General features: G+C 38.5%; 1 protein-coding gene across 1 annotated transcript; it reads left to right on the forward strand.

Moving 5' to 3' along the window:
* Positions 1-7,234: 7,234 nt before the first annotated feature.
* BOLL (boule homolog, RNA binding protein) lies at positions 7,235-19,792 on the forward strand. The gene is made up of 9 exons (XM_059852345.1): positions 7,235-7,363; positions 10,274-10,365; positions 12,510-12,564; positions 13,012-13,090; positions 15,580-15,746; positions 16,271-16,342; positions 17,010-17,057; positions 18,113-18,238; positions 19,697-19,792. Exons 1-9 carry the CDS (start codon positions 7,235-7,237, stop codon positions 19,790-19,792), a joined length of 864 nt encoding a protein of 287 aa, XP_059708328.1.
* Positions 19,793-20,688: the final 896 nt, after the last annotated feature.

The raw sequence follows: 20,688 nt of genomic DNA on the forward strand, positions 1-20,688 counted from the left end.
AGATCTGCACATTGGAGAAGAGAACAATAGCTCATGGTTTCAACTGAGAGGTCCTTTTGCACTCAGAAACTACTCCATGACGTGAACAAAGTCAGTAAATTAGGATAATCCAGAGATTTGCTTCAAAACTGCCCCTCGAGCCAAACAAAAATAATAAACCAGATGCACCTGAAGCAAGTAAGTGTTAAAAGTACTTTGCTGTCTTTAGATCACCTGTGCCTGACTCGCCTCACAAGGAAAGAGCTATACCCACGTTTGCCTCATGTCAAAGCAAGCTGGTTTTCTGTGAAAAAAAGTCAAGACAGTATTTCCCAGCAATATTTCTGACAGCTTCTACACTCATTTAAAGTGGTAGTATATGCCAACAGAGAAAAGATACCCTGGAAATTCTTTATTTTGAACTGAAGCTAAGATTATATGCAGGCTGGTCTAATCCTTGATACCACTTCCAAACACAGGGTTACATGAGTTTGAAAACTGCTAAAAACATCTATGTTTAGTTCTTTTTCATGTGTGTAAAGTTGGCCTCTCTCTCAATTCATTAGAAAAAGTCACCTCAAAAAAAAAAAAGCAATCTGATTATGATCCCAATGTAATCGTCAAAATAATTTAAATTCCTCTGGTATTAATTGAACATGAATTTTAAGAAGATTAAAAATATTTTCCATCAGGGATGAAGTGTATTTAATCTTTTATTGCAAAATCTCATGTTCCTTAATGTCAGGTTAGAAGAACATGGAAAAAAAAGCCTAATGACTAATCTAAGTAAGCTTATTTTCCTGAAATTTGCCACTGTGGGAGTACAACATGCATAAATTAGAAGAATTGTTAATCACTGTTTATCTGTGTCTTTTCTGAGTGGGGTTCAATCAGCTGTTGGTTAAAATCAATGCACTATCATAACTCCCACTGTACTTTACATCAGGATTAGCACAACTGAAGCATTCTGCAAACACAAGGCCAGGAGTGTTTTACTCCCAAATAATACACAGATTTACAGACTAATGACTAATAAAATGTGTTGGGCAAACTTAGAGTCCCCTGTTTACTTTGTGGTTTGGAAGAATCCTCTCATACTAACCAGTTACCCTCTTTTCATCTCATCATAGATGTACAGTCAGACTTGGTAGCAAGATTTGGGAGATTCAGATGTATTAACTCCAGATGTCAAAAGGCAACAGAGCTTTCCTCATATATACTCTGCAAGTTTGATATTCAAACATGCCAAGAAATGGTTTTATGAGCAGATATTATACACACTGAGGCTCAGTGAGCCATACTTGAACATAGCACTTTTCAAAGATTTGTGATTTGAGGGAGGATAGGAAAAAATTAAGGAAGAATGGAAGAATGATGTCTCTTGTTTTGTAAATCCCAAGGTCCATAGCGTGGGCCAAAACTTCCACTGGATTATTTCCTATGAGCCACTACAAATAAAACAAACTGAATTTAATTTACCTAGTTGTCCAAACACTTAAACCCCCTTGAACTGAATGGAAAGCAAAAGGCAAAAAACATTTCAGAGCTCACAGATGCTCTGAGCGTATTCTACCAAATGTAGGAAAAAGAGTGAATTGCAAATTGAGCAAAATAATAGAGAAACAAAGCATAAAAATCCTGCTCACACAGATAAGTGACCTCATAAAGCTAGATTCTAACTGAAACAATATGAAAAAACCTCTTCAAATTCAATGTTAAGTAGGAAAAGATTAGCAATCCATTTTAAAAAATCAATGTTTTGAGTTCTTGTTTTTCCTATGTATCTACTAATTGTTTTTAAATAAGGGGGACAGAGACGAGAGGAGATGAGCAGGAGTGTTGTTAGGGCAACCAGAAACAAAGTAGGAGCTAGAGAGAAAGGTTAGAGGGAATGGTGGAAACTGGGAGGAAGTGAGAAGTCACAGCTCATAGAGAAGAGACGTGCCCAACCAAGAAAGGGAATGTTGTGGGGAAAGGGCCTGCAAAATGGAAATATCATATAAGAGAAATACACCCATTTGAATAAATGGAAAAATAACCAGAAATTAGTAAGGTCTGCATTTTTCACTTAGCACTGACCATAACTTTTACACAGAGGAGCTTAGGTGACCACCATCAGTGCTCCTAAGCACTGTTAACTCCCTGGAGAGGTCTCCTCCAAGTCCTTGAATACCTAAGAGCTCTTGGGTTTTTCAGTTTGGGCTCAGGGTGTAGGGAATCCAGCCACAAGCTCATAAGAGAAATCAGTGTGTACATCTTCGTAAGATACATATTTTTATTTTTTCTTTTAATACAGTTGTGTATGCAACAGAGACAGAAGCAAATCTTCAAGTAACATCCTAAGAAACATTGTTATGAACTTCAGAGCAGGAAGTAAGTAATCTTTCATCAGGTACACCTTCTGACAAGGATATATCAATGTTTATATTTCCATGAAAAGATCTTAAAAGGCTGGTGGGAAAACCAGCATTGTTATCCATAGATAAAAATAATAGTAGCAGAAATGGTAGCATGTCTTGTCAAGGTCAGTGAATCAGTGAAATAGCAATTTGTTGTAAGGCCCATGTATTACTCATAAAATATACTTGTCTTTTTCTGCCTGGAGAATTCTTTTCCTCCTCCAATTTTTTTTTTCCTCCCTATTTTTCTCTCTTGCTTTTTTTTCAGTTAATTTTTTTGCTCACTTAACCTCTTTCTCTGATGCTAAAAAAAAGGACAAAAGGTGAAAACCTACAGCAACCAGCATAGTCAGACTCTTGTCTTTCACTGCCTTTTTGCTGTCCAGCACTGCCTTTTAATTTGTGGGAGAGAACAGCAGGGGAGATCATTTCATGCTGTGTATATTGCTGACATGTGGAATCAGGAATAACAGTTGCACTCCTGACTTCCTTTGAGGGTGGCTCCCTCAGCCTGGAAACAATTCCCTTAATGAAGCAGCCATGCAGTACCAGGGCAGCCCAGCAGCCTTTGTTGTGATATTCAAATCATGTATGCATGGCAGTATTTTTACCAGCTCTACTCCTAATCTTGCTACATTTATAGGTGTGTTGAATTTTCAGGTTTTAAAGCATCACAGTAAAAAATAGCTCAATCTTTCTCATTTATTTGCAAAAGTCCCATTTTTGTCACAACTGTCTTATTTGAAATGTAAATGTCCCAGATTTGGGTTTCTTAACTAAAGGAGGAGGTATAATGTAGAAGATACAACAATTAAAACTGTAAAATACACTTTCATGTCTCTGAATGTTTGTCTATTCTTTCAGCTGTTCTCGCTTTAAATTCTCCAAATCAAGATATGAAGCACATGAAAGGCTTGGGCTATTCTGCCTTTGACATCATTAAAATGTAGTGCTGTTCTCAGGATAAGCTTTGTTGCTGTCTGATAAATATTCATAAAAGGAATGCAATTCAGCAGAGTTCTATAATCTCACAAAATAAGTGCTTCTAAAAAATCCTATCAGCTCTGCTAAAATTGCCTTTACTTCTATACAATTTTCTCAGCTAAAAAAAAACCCCAAAACCTATAGTAAGAGTTAAGCATTATATTGTTATATATTACAGGCACAGAATTATTAGAAACTTTTCTAGGATTGTGGGGTTTTATTCTGTGTGATAAGAATAATGTTGCAGGAACTGATAGGTGTTGAAGCAACACCAAAAAAATTAAGGAGCAGCATAGAGTCCCATAAGGACTGCAAGTCTGTGCTGTGCTTCAGGGAGTCTTACATGATGTGAAGGGCTGTTTGGTTTAGGTGGGATGGGTATAATTTGCATAAAACAAAATACAAATATTTGAATTCAACTAAAATATAAGGTAGACATTGTGAAGATGCTCTTCCTTGAATTCTTTAGTTTAAAGCACCAAGAAAATGTAAACCATGAGAGTAACTAATGATAGTAGTGAGCCTGACATTGAGTCTCGGGGTGACTTAGCCTGTGCATGTTTGATCACTTGGAAAAACAGTTTTCCCTCTGGCGTGGTTCTCTCAGCACACACCTGTCTGCACACCAGCTCCTGCTGTCATCAGATCAAGGATTTTTGTCAGGCTGCACCTTCATACCCACATTGATTATGAGTTTGGCATTTGAATGACTCTTTTTTCCAGACCTGTTCAATACCAGAGATAGTCTAAGTGCAAAATGCATTTGCAGACAGGATGAAATCATGGAACAGGAGAGCAGGTTGCAGCACTGTTCAGTAAATGACCACAGAAGTACACTTGACACAAGCATTACTATTGGTTCTTCTCCTCCAGTTCAATAAGGGTGGAAAAAAGAATATTTTGAGTTGGAGTATTTTGGGGAGTGGTCATTAATGTGCTATTTTCCAGCTCTCTTGAGCAGACCAGAAATTTTATCTCCAAGGTCACCCCAGACCCACAGCTGTTTTCAAGCTAGCCTGCCTCCTCAAGAGTCTTTTGGGAACCATAGGAAGATTCTTTGAGTTGAAATAGGACTTTTACTTCACATTGATGGCTGCAAGTCTAAACTATGCTCTGACCCCTATCAAGTACAGCCTCGTAAGCCAAACACAGGTAACTGCCTCCCCGGGCATTTTTGTTTTTCTCCCACAGAAGCCAGATGAAATGTGTTACCCTGTTTTCCTCCCTGTTGGGAGTTTCCCACCCTAGCTGGGAGGATAAACCCAGCTGGGATTTGCCTCCCCAGGTGATGGTGAAATTGCTGGAGGGAGCTTCCCGGCCTGACTCAGAGCTTCAAAGCACGGTTCCGAGGGGTGGTACCGGCACCCTCCTCAGCGCTACCACCACGGGGACTTAGCCAGGACCACCCGACCCAGTGCTGCTGCTGGAGGCTGCCGGTGCCACGGTACCCGCGGGGAGGGGAACGCAGAGCAGCCGGGCCGCCCGACACCCGCTGGGGCATCGGCACAAGCGCCGGGGCTCCGGGCACCGTAGCGGCCGCGAGCCCGCTCCGGGAGGCGTGGGTGGACCGGCAGCCGCAGGGCCTTGAGGCAGGGAGGTGCCGGGACAGAAGCACGCCCGGCCGCCCCGTTGCAGCCATCCCGTGAAAGTACTCGGAGACTGCGGGGAGAGGGATTTGGGAAAGGGGAGATTTCTCCGCGGAAGGCGAGCTGGGGCGAAGAAGGGCCGCTCCGTCGCGCTGAGCCCAGCGGTCGGCGCCGCCGCCAGGCTGTGCCTCCCCCGCCCGTTGCAGGCCCGTCCCCCGCTGGTGCGCGTCAGCTGGGCGCGAGGCGGAGCTGAGGAGCGCGACGCGTGCCGGGAACGTGCCGGAGGCCGAGGCGGCTGCGAGGACCGATGGATCCCGAGGGCGCGGTGAGGAGCCCGGCGGCGCCGCGGGGCCGGGCAGCCGCTCCGGAGGGCGGGAGGGCGGGCGGGCACCGGGGTCATCCCGCTGGGGCGCCCCGGCTCGCGCCCGCCCGCGCGGGGCCGCCATTTTGTCTGTGGCGGCCTCAGGCTGTGGAGAAGGCGCTTGCGGCCCCGGGTGTGCGGGACACGGTGCCGGGGCAACGGGGTCTGGCTCGGACCTTAGAGCACACGGACTCTGGAAAGTAGAGGTGTTTAGGGAGATAAGTGCGCTTAGTCACCAGGCCTTCGTGGAGTTAGGTGGTCTGACTGGGGGTGTGTTCAGTGCAAAGTGAATATTGCGGTTCTGCTAACGAACAGTTGCCAGACGCACTAAGTAATCGATAAAAATATTGATGAATTTATATATCCGTATTATTTGGGGAAATTGATAAAAAGGGACTTTCCAAACAGTAGAAACAAATATTTAGACAAGTGATGTGCTGATGGCACGTATTTGGTTTGTTTAATCCTGTTTTCTTATTGCCACACTGATGATGAAGAGGTGGTTATTGCAATTCAAATTTTAACATGTGATACTTTAAACTCACTGGGATTTGCAGTATTTACTACTGTGAGTTCATATGTGGTGTGTTTAATTCCTCATTTCTTCCGTTGGGGTATTTGCATTTGTGGCTTATTTTAATGTATTGGCTCTTACAACTTGTACCGAGAAAATGCAATTTGGGCTCTTTAAGGTAAGGAATACATTTTGGCTGTGCTGTCAGCTGTTTATTGTTATAGTTTAATCCAGAAGTTTTCGTGCTGAACACAGTTGCCAGATGATTATACATTGGAGTTTGGTGAGAGAGAGAGAGAGACTGTAACATGTTTTGTCCCTCAGGAGCTTTTTGCTGCAAAAACAAATCCTCTTGGGGACTGTAGTGACTGTGTTGGTTCCTTGCCTGCTAGAGATGGGGTTTGTTCAGGTTAGTACTCTAGAATAGTATTCCCAGTCGGAGAGATGCATACTGGATTTTCTTGAGCAGATCAGGTTAACAGCCTCAGATTTTCCTCTGCCCCAAGTGTGTGTGTTTTAGTATATTCAGAAAGGACTTGTGTCTTCTCTAAAACTGAAATTGCATGAACTAAGCTGGATTTATTGTTTTTAAGATATCCATAATAATAGTATTAACCCATTAGTTAGAATTAGTAGAAGTAACTCTTAGGTACTAAAGAAGTATTAAATAATCCTGTTGAAGAAGTTAGTGACAATACTCTGTGGCTGCTTTCCAGCTATCATCTTCACAGTATTATTTTGTTTTGAAAAGAGTTTACAGTTAAATTGTTTCACGGTTCACAACTTGAATGCTGGAACTTAAAGCATCAGGCAGGCTTCACCAGATAACGGTTTCCATGACATCCCACTATGTTGTGTTTGTAGGCCAAGAGGGTGTTGAATTAAAATACCAGTCTTCAAAACCTGTTCTCATCCAGTGTGTGGAGCTTGCTGATTTCCTGTGGTGGAGTTATGGGTGATCAGCACTTGGAAAATTAATCAGAGGCTGTTGCAGAGAACAGAGTTGTGTAGATGTTTGTGAGAGCACAGATGGAGTTTAAAATGTCTGTTCTATATAGGTTGAAAATAAGGGCTTCTAGTAGAGAGAAGATATGTTGTATAATAGAATTCATAACCTGAAATTTATGCAGGGTGCTTTGCAAATTGAACCAAGATTGGTGTCCTGTTTGGAAGTGCTTAACATTGGACTTCAGACCATATTGTATTCACCAAGTTACTGAACTGATTAAGATTGAGCTTTGTTTAAACACTGAGCTACATTCTGAATAAAAATACATGGTTAATGTTCAGTATCTGCTGTGCCTTCTGAAAAATCCTGTATGTATTGTCTGTTGAGAGTTGTTTCATTTACTGATAAATAACGAGTAAGATTTTGAAAATGTTTTCTTTCAATCAGCAGGCCACTGATCAGATGCAAACAGAATCTTTACCTTCATGTCCCAACACTGTGTCACCGGTGAGGTTAAACAATCTGATCGGTTCTCCAAGGTTTGGAACAGTTACACCAAATCGTGTCTTTGTTGGAGGAATTGATTTTAAGGTATTCTTCCCTCTTTTTGCTGCTAAATTATAGTTTATAACAGTATAAAAATCAACGGGGAAAAAAGAGAGACAGAGTCATGTGTATTCGTTTTGATGGTAAGTCCTCTTCACTTTAATAACCAAACCTACAGTAGAGAATAAAGCTTTCAGCCTTGATTTCCATAACTGTCCTACAAAGTTGACTCTGTACACCCAGCTGCTAGAAGCTTTTGACACACCACTTCTTCAGAGTTTTCTTTTTTCAAAGAAAATAGCTTTGTCATCAGCAGAGCCAATGGTAGAAAAACATGTAGAACGTTTTGTTTATGTATACCACTTAGTGTAATTTAATAAACTGTCACAATGTTTCATATGGCCAGTGGAGCAAACCTCAGTGGCTTTTGTTCCTCTGACACTTCTGGTTCACACAGACAATTACAGTGTGGGTATATTCCTCTCCATAGTAATTTTCTTAAAGGCAAGAGTTTGTTTTTAAAAGAAGTATGTAAGCTTCTCTGGGTAATTTGCAGTATTGATCTTAATTCCTAGAATGCTCATGCCTTTGTGTGTTCCCTAAAATCTTTAAATGGCAGTGAACATTGGGCCACTCTTACCTTGTTCAGTTGCTTTTAACATTTGTGATAAGCTTAAGGTTTTTTTCTCTCTTCCCACTTTAGATAATTAATTAAGCCATTGACTTTTGCAAAATGTGCTTAGCTTGCTTAGCTGTTGCTTTGTTCCCACCAAGAGTATTTTCTGTGCATTAATCCTCCTGGGCTGAGACCTTCTGAGTACTCACTCATTTGAAGAGGAACAAGAATTGACAATTCACTCAGACTTTTTGCATAACAAGTGCAGAAAATTCCAGAATCTTCTATTTTATTTGGCAGAGATAATTCAAATAGAGGTGTTCATATTCTGAGATGTACAGGACCTTCAGTACATTTAGACTTCATTAAGTGGCACAGTAGTTTTTTGCACCAATAGTAAGCAAGTTTCTGGAGCTATAAAAAGACCTCTCTTGCTCTCTTCTGTCTTCACTGCAATTTCAAAGGTTAAAATAATTTTCTGTCTAACATCAACATTTTTATTATCATACTTATTGTTCTTTTTAAAGGGTCTCTTGACTTGTTTCAGTTGCTGATACTTCAAAATTTATTATGAAATTGTATTTTCAACAGCAGTATAAGCATGTTTGTAATCATAAAGAGGATGGAATTTTTTTGCAGAGGGGTGAGGAAATAGAAGGGATGAAACCTCTGTAGCCATTTTAGTTGCTCTTCCATTTGATATGATTCTTTATATCAAATACAGCCTTAAATTTCTGATTTAATCCTCATAGGGTTTATATGTCAGTCTTGAATTGCTTTCTATTGGCAATCTCATTGCAAAAAGTATTGGGGTTTTGGGGCTATTTTTAAGCCAGAGGTTCTCTTCAAGTCACTTGGGGTGATGCAAAAGCTGTTGACTTTATTTTTGTGGTAAAGGGAGACAGTTGATCAACAAAAACTTGCTTGCTTTCTAACAATCTCTTTTATGATTTTGCCATTTTGTCTATCACCGTGGCAGTGTTTCCTGTTTGCAAGAGGAAACACCTGGTCTCTCAAATTTAGAGAAACAATTCAGCAAGGGAAGTTAGAGTTGGGAACATTTTCATCTTGGTCTGAACAGCTCTTTCTTTAGTGGTGCAGGCCATGTGTCACTGACAAAGGCTAATGCTAAGCCTTTACTCTCTTTAAAGAATCTGACAAGTGCCTTTGTATTACCATAAGCAGGAAAAGGCAAGTCCTGAATGTGTTTCTTGAAAGTTTCTAAAATTATGTTGCACAGATGCTTGCAGATTTCACTGTGCATCTTAGAACAGCATTTCCTTCTTATCAATGCACTGCTCTGCACATGAACCTTTGTCTTTCCAAATTCACAGTTCCGTGTAGCAAGCCTTTACATCCTGGGTAATACTTTGAGCACCAGTCAATTTCAGGCTTGGATGAGGCACATAAACCTTTGATGTACTGGCGAGGATTCCCTAAACTGTATACAAACCATCAAAGTCGTTAAGTTTGAAGTAAAACAGTACTTGGTATACTTGGAGTTAAGGGGGAGTATAGATGAATGGTGTGTGCATATAACTATGCTTCTCCCAGTGTTAGGTGTGGCATTACCTAAGGGCTACATAGAACAAAACCTAAAACTCAAAAGTGATGCTAACTGCATCATATGTGATACATGCTTACATGCTAAAAAAATCTTCATAGAAGGCAGAGGAGTGTTCACAAAGCTTAGGTGAGTCTTTATGTCAGAAAGTTGTCTTATTCCCTGCCTACTTGGAAGGGGGCAGTTCCTTCCAAGTTGACTTGGACCACTCTCCATTGAAATGACATTTTCTTTCTTACAGTGGGGAGTTAGTATAGTGTGCCTGTACATATTTGCAGACTCTCATGTTAAAGCCACTTCAGAAAGAGGGATGATGGTTTAGTCAATGGATTTGACCACTAAATCACAGAGCTTTAGGGGGATTTATGTGACCTGTGTATATCTGTATGCTGGGTTGTGTTGCAGTTGAAAGTATGGCAGTGACTTTTTTTTTTTGTACTGTAAACTGCTCTAGCATGTAATTAACAAAAAATAAAATTCAGATCTAGTACACCTGCTTCATTGATCTTAACTGTAAAAGGACAGTTGTTACATAAATCTGCTAATGAGAAGTTTCTAGAATTACTGTTGAATAATTAATGCAGCAGTTAAGTGGGCCCTGTGGCTCATACTTACTCATTCTTCTGTCTTCATATGCAGGGTTATAATTAGTTTGTAGCAAACTTCATCCAAAGTACATCCATTAATAGTCTTTAGGTAAACATTGAACTAATTAATTGAATAACTATGCAAACCAACTTTTCCTTTTTTTTCCCCTCTTGATTTACTGTACTAGACTAATGAAAATGACCTGAAGAAGTTTTTTGCTCAGTATGGCAGTGTGACTGAAGTGAAGATAATAAATGACAGAGCTGGAGTATCAAAGGGGTTGGTATAGTAGAATAAGTGTATTGTGGAAATTGAAAATAACAGAAAGCTGACCATAGTAAATTTGATTGGTTTTTATAGCTCATAATATTTTATCACTGATGTTTCAGTTATTCCATGTGTGCAAAAATGTGTTCTTGCCCTTTAATATCTCTATATAAATGTCTCCAATTTGCATTACTAAAACCCTTAGTCATGTTATAAGATGAAGCTGTGTGTAGCTAGGACATAATCAAAAGTTTGCATTTTTTCAGGTTTTCTTAGTGACTATTACTTAATTAGATTATTCTAGCAAGGTTATTTAGTTGTTAAATATATTTCTATTACTGAAAGCCCATATGGGAAGGAGTCTAAAGTGGAGGAAGAGCTGAGATACACCTGATTGTGCTGAAGTGCGTGGCAATAACAGATTTTTGTGTGGAGATTTTTGGAACAGCAGCATAGGGGACAAATCTGATCTTAAATCATGATTACTTAAAATGGAGACTGAGACTGGAAGTCACCAGTAGGAGAAATGACAAAGAACCAATACAGAGAAAGGTTAAGATTGCATGGTAAAATTGTTGTCAGTAAGGTGGGGAAGTGCACTGCCAGAGAAGGGAGGAAAGAGGGCTGAAGCAAAAAGGAATGTGCATGAGAGTTCACCTCTAAAGCTCTCTCCTGAGGAGTAAGGACAGTTTAATGCTGTCAGAGCTTAACGTGTATCAGCAAGTTATGTGCTGAGCTGCAGCTCTTAGCACAGAGAGTACACTTATGTGTGACTTCAGAGACTTGGTCTCAGATCTGTCACCAAGCTTCTTGCCCTTTCAGTAAATTCCAAGAAGTATCTGAGAATTGCAGTGTGTGTGTCCATATAGCCCATAATAATTATGCAGTTGTGATTACCAAAATATGTCTCACAGCAGATATGTTGAAAATAATTACTTTCCATGCTGTTGGGATTTCTGTTGAGCTCCAAGCGCAGGCTGTTACTTATGCTAGACAAGAGATTTTAAAAACTTATGAGTTTGTGTTTGTATCTATTAGTTTATTGTCCAGACAGTCTACAGAATAGAAAGTCTGTGTAGGTAAGGTCCCAAGCAGGAGAATACTTTGTCTTCTTTGAACTTGGAAATGTTTCCAGTTTAGAGAAGCCAATACAAGAAAAGACCACAAATTTGAAAGTACAGCTGGTCAGTTTTATTGAAGTTCTGTAATAAAATTAGCATATGAATGCTCACAAAGAATGATAACCTTGTATTGCAAAATCTGATCTGCTGGCAGGAGGGGCAGAAGATCGTACCTTCTGTAACCTGGCCCTGAGAAATGAGCCATGGCCCTGACAAACCATGGGCACAGAAATATACATTTCACGCTTCAGGGATTTCAAAAATATTTGAAATTTAGGAAGTCAGATTTATTGGAGAAGGGAGCAAGGTTTTTTGGGTTTTCTTATGTATGTGTTGTATACATTCAGATACATACTTTGCACTGGCAGTGCTGCCAAGATTACTCTGGGAATGAATTGAAGGGCTTTGGAAAAGGAGGAGTTCTGGGTGGGAAGCCTGTTTGATGTATTGCAGCAGTTAAAAGATGTATGGTAAAAGACACACTATGTCCCAAAGTATGAGAATTGCTTCATCCTTGGTCTCCACAGAACTCTTTTTAATGCTAATCCTGTTAAGAATTACAGGAGAATTCACAGATAGTGGCTGCACCACTGCTGTTTCTGAGAACTCAGTTTAAAATAGTGGATTGTGCTTGTGGCAGTGGGGAACATTCACAGTTGTTGCTGAAGTAGGTGGGAGTTGTACTGTGAATTACACTATAATATTACCTTTCAAAAAATCCCAAGTGTCTTATCTCTGGTCACCTCAACAAGTGAGAGGTTTAGATCAAAATCTTTGTTTAATAGCAATGAAGGAATTTAAGACATAGGCTGAGTAACAAGAACAGCTGGTCATTCGTAGTAATATATTGCCACATACTTGAATGTAATTAAAAAGGTGCTAAGAATGCAGTTGTTAATTCAATCTTTACTTGTAGAGTTGTTTTTTTACCCATTAATTTACCTTTTAATGTCACTTGTAGTGTACATCACGTAAGTATGTGCTGTGTTTGTAAATACACACTTTAGAGGCTTAGCTCCTGTCATTTTTGTTTAGGTATGGCTTTGTTACATTTGAAACCCAAGAAGAGGCACAGAAGATTTTACAAGATGTAAGTGACAGTCCCCATTGTGTTTGTCTCCTAAATGAATTAATTAATTTCGTACTAGGCCTGAGTACTCTGGTCCTCTGTTTGCCAAGTTGCATTTGAAGATAAGTTTGGTCTGATAGTTAAAGTGGTTTAAAGAGCTATAATGTAAGATTTTTCTTATATGAAATTCTGATCATCCTCTGATTTATTTTTTTTTTTTCTTTTGTCCTACCCTTCTATTTTGAGTAATGTCTCCAGAACTTCCTTTTATGTTGCAATCTACTGACTATGTGTCAGTATTAAAAACAGACCTTGAGGAATTTCACCAGGTTCAGATGCATATCCTAGGATCTGGTTTCAACTTAACTGCTATCATGCTCAGTGTGTCTAGCCTAATAAGTTATTTTTCACTTCTCAGATACCTAGATCTGTGTAGAAAATAATAATGTCTTATTTCTTTAATTCTAGGCTAAAAAACTCAACTATAAGGATAAGAAATTGAATATTGGACCAGCAATAAGAAAACAAGTGCGGAGTCCTAATGCTCGTATGTATTTTTACCTGCAATTGTGTATTGTCAGTGTGAATATAAGTTTTTAACCAAGATGTACCTGGTCTTGCACTGCATTAATGCTGTGTGTGGCATGTGCTCAGAATGCTTTGCAGTGGAACCAAATGCATGCAAGTGGAAATGTTGAAACAAATAGATTTATGGTGTCTTGGTTCTTTTATCTCTCAATGTGTTGTTTCTTTTACTTTATTGGAGAGGATTACCTATCTAGGAACAAACTGAATGGAAATTCAAGTTGCCTGGCAGAATCTTAAATCTAAACATTCAGTGTGTCCTCATAGGTTCTACAGGATAAAGCAGGCTCTGCTGGTTAGTGGCATTGTTATTCATAGATTATTTTATGTTATTAAAATCATTAGGATTGTTGAATCTTGCTTTCTTTGATAGAAACCATAAGGAATGGGTGGTTGCAGTCCCCACTCTCTCCTTGAGCTGTTTGTTCTAAGATATTCAATGGATACTGAAAATGTAGGCTATAAATGACCAACTTGTAAGATGAGACCTGTCAGTTGTCTTTAGTAAGGGCTGTGTCTCAGAAATGCCGAGTAGATTTCTTTTGTAAGTGCAGCAGGCAATGAAGTGTGCTTTGGGACTTTGCTGCAGTATTTGTCCTATGCTACCTTTTGGAACAGTTAGGAAAAACCCATCCTTTTGCTCATCTTCATTCTGAGGCCAGAATATAGAAGAGTGTTGATTTAATTCTGAAGCTTTCTTTAGTTTGTCATGCTCTGTCAGAAGTGGTTCACGTGTACACTGCTGCTGTTGGTGCAGACACACCTGCTGAAGACAGGAAGTTTGCCTCCTCCCCTCCTTGTGCCCAAGTTTGCCCTTTTCCCTTATGTAAGTGTATGGGTTATTATTTGCCATGGGGAAATGGAATACTTGTTCCAACTGTATAGTTTCTTTGCTCTAGAAATTATTCAGTATGATCTTTGCTCTGTCATCATCATGAGATTGTGTGCCATTTTCTTGCTATGCTTTGTTTCACTTTCCATCTTTGACTTGTATTTTCTCAGTTGTGTTGCCTGACTTGAGGGAGTTCCTTCCTCTGATTCTGGTAATGAATGTGTAAATTGATTGAAAAGGGGCATATCTCTGTGTTTTAATTGAGACATGAGGCAACAGAGGGGTAAATCAAAAATCTTTTAAAAAAGCTTTTCAAAGAAAGCTGCTGCATTCTTTTGAGATCTTTATTTGTAGACCTGTTCAAGTGCCTGTTGTCTCTCATGCCTAGGATAGATCTATGGTATAAGATCATATTGCCATCCAGACACTTCCTAGGGCCTGGTTTCAGTATGTCTGCTCTCATGCTCAGTGTATCTGTCACCAGGATGCTTTGTCCTACTGCAGCTCATCTTGGGCTCATGAAGCCAGAACACCTGGACTTACAATGTCACTGTAGAGCTGTGGGGTCCATTGTATTCCACAGAATTAGAGAGCTGGACAATTAACTGCTGTCCTCTGTAGCCCACATATATAGTGCTTGTCTTTCATACTGTAAAGCAAAATTATTTTTAGCTCTTCTGTCATAGGATCATTTGGGGTGAGAGCTTTGAGCATAATTGAGAGAGCCACTTGGTTTGCTTTTCCCCAGCATCAAAATGTATTTTTTCATCAGTGAATTTTCTGTGTTTGATGAGGAAGATTTCCTTTTTCTTTGCCAGAGACTTATTCAACACTGGCAGAAAGTTTGTGCAGTTACTTGTGCAATTACTTGGTAGCTAGTGGACAGGATTGTTGGCCATGGGATTGTGTTGATCTCCTCATCTGAGATACCAGTAAGTGCTATTCTAGATTGCTTACTGGAGCTAAAACAGCCTTTAGTTTTCCTAAGGTGTGCTTGACATTATCCTAACAAACATCTTAGCCTGTCCATGGATAATCTATCAGCCGTGTTGTATCCAGGTGGCTTAATGCTTTTCTAGGAATTAGTCAAACTCTTCCTATCCAAAAGAGCTCTTGAATCCCTGTGTGACTCTTTAGCCACCACTGAGCATTCAGTGGTGAATCTCTGCAGTGTTCTGTCTGTTCATAAAATGGCACTTTATCTTTGCAAGGCAAGATGAAAAACTAAAACTTACTTAGTGATGTTGTTTTTATTGTGTTCTTCCTGTTTTTTTTTTTCTATGCTATGTTACTATTTTGTAATTTCAGCTTCAGCTGCAGAATTAATTTTCCCTTTTTTTTCCTCCAGAAATCTCCCCATATTATGTGTTGTGTTTAATTATTTGTATGGATGTCATCTTCTGCAGCCTTTCCCATCTAGCTCTGGAGACATCCTGTGGCCATTTGCTTTCATGATCGTGTTTGAGAGGGAATTGAGATGGCTTTAGACAAGCTGCTCCATGTTCTTTCCTTTGAATGTTTTCTTTCTGTGAAGATCAAAACTGATCTTCTCTTTTTTTTCATGGTGTACACATCTGAAAAAAGTTATTCACAAGTAAGTTTTTAAATATTTATTGCAGGTTCTGCTGTGACACCACAAGCTGGTACAATGTATGCAACTACTGCTGTATCACCAGAAGCTGGTACAATGTACTTGACCACTTCGAGTGGATATCCATATGTTTACCATAATGGAGTAGCTTATTTTCATACATCTGAAGTCTCTCCTGTTCAGCAGCCATGGCCAGTAAGGAATTTATTTTGGTATTTATGCTTTTCTATGGACTAGGATAGCTGCAGTGTTTTCAAGTCCCTTCTGCTTCATTTTCTTCGGCTATGCCTCGTGCTAGATGTTTAAATATATATTATTATATATTAGACTTTATTTTGTATTGCTTGGTTGGTTTTATTTGAAGAACACTTCAGTTTATTTTGTTTCTACAGAGCACTTTTCCTTTGGTGTGACCAATTGAACAGGACAGTTCATAATCAGTCTGGGCCTTGCCCCAGGAATAAGTTTTACTATCTCTAGATAGTGATGGCCTAGTGCTTTCTAGGAAGGTGTGAGTATGCCAGAGATTTTTGTTTGATCTAACATAAGCTGTTAGAGACACTGGATTTGAAGCAGTTTGGGTGTATGTTAAAATTTTGTCAATCATTTTCAAAAGGGAGAGGTGTGGTTCAGTATCATAGTACTCAGAGCTGTGTGTAACAGGAGTGACAATTTGTGAAATTGCTGCATTAAGATTTGTAACTTCTTTTCTTTTGAAGTCTCGCTCTGTTTCCAGTTCACCTGTGATGGTTGCTCCACCTGTTTATCAGTCTCCTACGTACCATTATCAGGTATCTGTTTGAAAATGATTTTCAGACCATCTCTAATCCTCCAGCCATGCAGTACTATTTGCAGCACTGTCCCAGGTCTGTTTATTCTGAGGAAATAGTTCATAGTAGTAGTAGTAGTGTGAAACATATTTTAATTTCATTGAAGACTTTTCAGTAGAAGACAGTTTATTTTGCTTATGTAACTACATGAAAGTTTAAAAAATTACATTTTCTTGTCTGTTGCAGGACAACTGGCTTATTGTCTAAGCCAAACTCCTGCTCAGAGTAGGGCTGGTTAGAACAGGTTTCTTGGGTACTTGGCCAGTTGGGTTTGAAGTAGCTTCAATGATGAAGACTGCACACAATGTTTCTGGAGAGCCTCTTCCTATGCTTGGCCCTTCTCATCATAAAAGATCTTTCCCTCAAAGCTTCAGTGGTCCAGCTTGGGTCCATTGATTCATGTGCCCTGAGCACCTCTGTGGAGAACCAGACTTAAGTGTTTTTGAAGTTTATGAAATGGTTGAGGTGGAGTGGGAATAGATAAAACCACATTCCTGAGTAATTTGGGGCTTAATGAAAGTAATATTTCCTCATTTTAGTTAAGAATTAATTACAGAATTGAGAATAGTAGTATTCTATGTGTATTTGTTCTTCACCACATTAGTGATAGCTTCTTGTTCAATTTTAGGCACCAACACAGTGTCTTTCAAGTCAGTGGCAGTGGTCTGTTCCACAGGTAAATACAGTTCGTAGTTGCAGCATTTTACCATTACTTTTCACCTAGTTTGAAGGTATGCTGTGCTTATCTAAGAGTGAGATTTCCCACTGCTCACAACTTGGTTGAAATTAGTATTAATTGCTTTGTTTTAGCAATGTATTTACAACATCTACTGCTACAATGAAAGGCATAAAATAACATCTGTTGAAAGATTAAATATAAGTTTGATGTAGAGAAAACATCTTCCCCTCCCCTTCTATTCAGCAAAATAGTTATATCAAATTACCTAACAAATTCCTTAGAAGCAGGTAAAAACTACCAAATTTCACCTGATTAAAGAAATAGATATTAACTTACCAATTAACTGATAACTGTGACATTTCATAAGGGTAGAGTTGTCAGGAGCAAGTGGACACACATTGGGTGAAATTAGACCCAGGCCCTTGAAGTAGGAAGAAGATATTGTTAACTTAGTCATTTTGGGGGGAGAGTTTATCTGTTTTGTGAAAGAGCAGCTTAATATGGAAATCTGGACACTTGAGGAACTTCAAGAGTTTGAACCTGAAGGGAGGACCAAGTCCCTTAAGCTTGAGCTGTTACAATGCAGCCTTGTTACTTTAATAGCAGCCAGCCTTGTGCAGTTATGGTCTGTTCTACTCTAATAGATCAATCCACTGCTTTGAAGTCAGGGTGCTGAATTACAGAGATACTCTAGTTATTTTAAAACAAAAGACTTGTTTTGCTAGTGTAACCGTGTTGCAAGGGAAAATTTAGTATGTTTCTGTGATTTTGGATTAAATTAATTTCACAAGTTTTAGGATTCTGCAATGCTCTTCAAAATGTAAATAAAATCTGAAAACCATGTAAAATTAAAGGATTTTTTTTCTTATACTTCCTGACCTTTCTGTCCACTTCCCTCTCGCTTAGTTTCTTTAGGTTATCAAAGATTACTTTGACACTTTATTTAGAGCTTTATCTTTTGTTTATATGTAGCAAAAAAGACTGTAAAATAAGCTCTTCTCTTTATCCTGCTTAAATTATAAAACTTACTAGAATAATGTGTTTTATTTCAGTCTCCTACCTCTTCACCTCCACTCCTGTATCTGCAACCATCTGAAGTCTTTTATCAGCCAATAGGAATTAACCAGGAAGGTGGATGTATATCTCCACCTCTCCTAATGGAAGCTGCAGTTCCTGAGGTATTATAAAAAGCTGTAAAAAGTGTACTGAAAATTGAAGTGCTTATTTGTGATTGAAAAATACAATCTTTTCTTTTAAGCACTAGCTGTTAGAGCAGTGATGTCACCTGTTCTGGTACTTATGTTGATGTTAAATAATTTCAGGTGTCCTCAAGTTAGAACTTCTCTTCCTGTCTAGGAGAATGCTTTGATTCTGAAATATTTCAGAGAGCCACAAATGTATTGGAGACAGCAATATAAGGATTTGTCAGTTGGTTTTGTTTGCAAGTAATGTTTAAATAAAATGGGAGTTCATTCTTTGGAATGTTGCCTTGAATGTCCCTGAACCACAATAGTTTTCTAAAGTAATTCCTCTGTGAGTAGCAGCTTGTTTCTAAATATTCTGATGATCTGAATTAATTAAGAGTGATTTATTGTACTTCTAAAAACTTCTTAAGCATTAGAAATGTTACTGATATAGAATCAAAAAACTGTAAGCAAAAAATACTTAATCATTCAATTAATCTCTTCATGATTGGATATTAAAAATTATAGTAGCTGTCTACAGGAAAAACTGAATTACACACATTTTCACTTTGGTATTAGTTGGTGCTTCCCAAATATTCATTCCTCATGAACAGGGAGGCCAAAATAGATGTTAAATTAGGACATCTAATTATTAATACTAGTAATCAAGTATGGTTCCAAAAGTAAATGGGTATTTTAGTCCTACAAGAGATATTCCAAAACTGGTCTTTCAGACATCTGAAGTGGAAAATTTTGACATTCTGAAGTAATTTAATTTCCCTACAAAGATACTGAATAATACAAGGCTTGGGTTATGGGGATTTTTTTTCCTTTCTGAAGGTGTATATATTTTACAATCATAATATTATTAACAGTACTATTTTATCTTTACTATTTTATGATTTTGATAGGAAGGTATACAGAGATCTGAAATCCATGAGCACTAAGAAAATAGTTGAAACTATTTAAGGAATATTTGGATATAATGTGCTCTTGGTTAAAGGTAGGCAATTTGTTCATGTTAAATGAAGCACTGTGTCAAATTTCAGAAGAATGGTGTAAAATTCCAAGAATAGTCTGTGTTATTTGTATGTAAATATTTTATAAGTATAACACTGCTGGGAATTACATTTTCAATGTGCTCATCTACACATTTAAACACTGTTCCCATTAGAGCTGAGTGAAATTGGTAATAGAGAAGCTGCTACTTCTGTCAAGGAAAGTGATTGTGACACTGATTTAAAATAAACTAAGTTTACTAAACTTTGCTAATCCATGGGGAAAACATAGATTTAAATATTGAAATTTTTTTTTTTAAGAAGTCAGTAGTTCAGGTAAGCATAGGCCACATTTTGAAGTTTTAAGGATTCTAAATTCCTATGAAAGTCTTAAAAATCTTAACATTGTGAAAAAAGCTTTTGTGCTAATTTTTTTGTATTTTTTTTATACCAGCTGTATTCTGATCATGGAGTTCAAACACTGCATCACCAGCCCTATGTCCAGAGTCACATAGCCATGCCTGCAGCTGTGAGTATCCAACCAAGATAGTTACAGCAAGCATGGGCAGTATTGCTGTCTCCTTTCTTGAAGCAGTGACAGTAAGACAAGAGGGGAATGGATGAAAAAGTCTTTTAATCATTAATTGGTACATCAGGAAATGGGAAATGTTGGAGAGAAACTGAGATTTTTCTTCAACTGAAGTTTTGTTACAGAGGGACAAACATGTTACTTATTTTGGAACTATTTAGGGAAGCTAAGAAGTGAAAACATGACGAGTTGTTTTAAGACTGAGCTACAAAGTAAACTGCAAATAAGAAACATTCTGAGAGAAAATGGTGACCCTTATTCAGTTCTTTAAGATGATGGTTACAAAAATCCTTTTCTTTTTCTGGGTCTTGTCCTCATATTCATTACTTCAGCCTTAGAAAGGCACCTCACATTATGAAGAGATTTTGAAATGCAGAAAATGAAAAACTGTCCCAGTCAATCACCTCTGGGTGTTTTCTTGTGCAGTTCTGATTTAGAAAGGCCATTTGAATATTATTCCATGTCAGCTGGTGCAAGTTGTTGAATTTTTTTGGTTTCCAGGTAAAGGTGCTCTTGCCTGAATTAATAAGGCTGTTGATGCCATACATGGAATAATGTCAAAACTGATTTGGCTGATGACAGATGTAAAGTTGTCAGTAATTGTACTTGATATTACGGCACTTACTCTTCTGTGAAAGGTGCTTACTCAGCTGCAAGTGGAAGACTAAACATGAGTGAATAAGTCATGTTATAAGCTCTCTTTTCCATACATTATAAACTTATTTTAGCTTTAGTGTTTTTCCGGACTATTGTGTAACAATATGTGCTGGATATTTCCAGCAGAGGGGGCTGTAACCCAAGTGTTGTCTTGGAATAAAATGCCCTCTATTTGCTCATTCTTTCCTGTTTTCTCTGAA

Source organism: Haemorhous mexicanus, chromosome 8 (genome assembly GCF_027477595.1).
Source record: "Haemorhous mexicanus isolate bHaeMex1 chromosome 8, bHaeMex1.pri, whole genome shotgun sequence".
NCBI lineage: Eukaryota > Metazoa > Chordata > Aves > Passeriformes > Fringillidae > Haemorhous > Haemorhous mexicanus.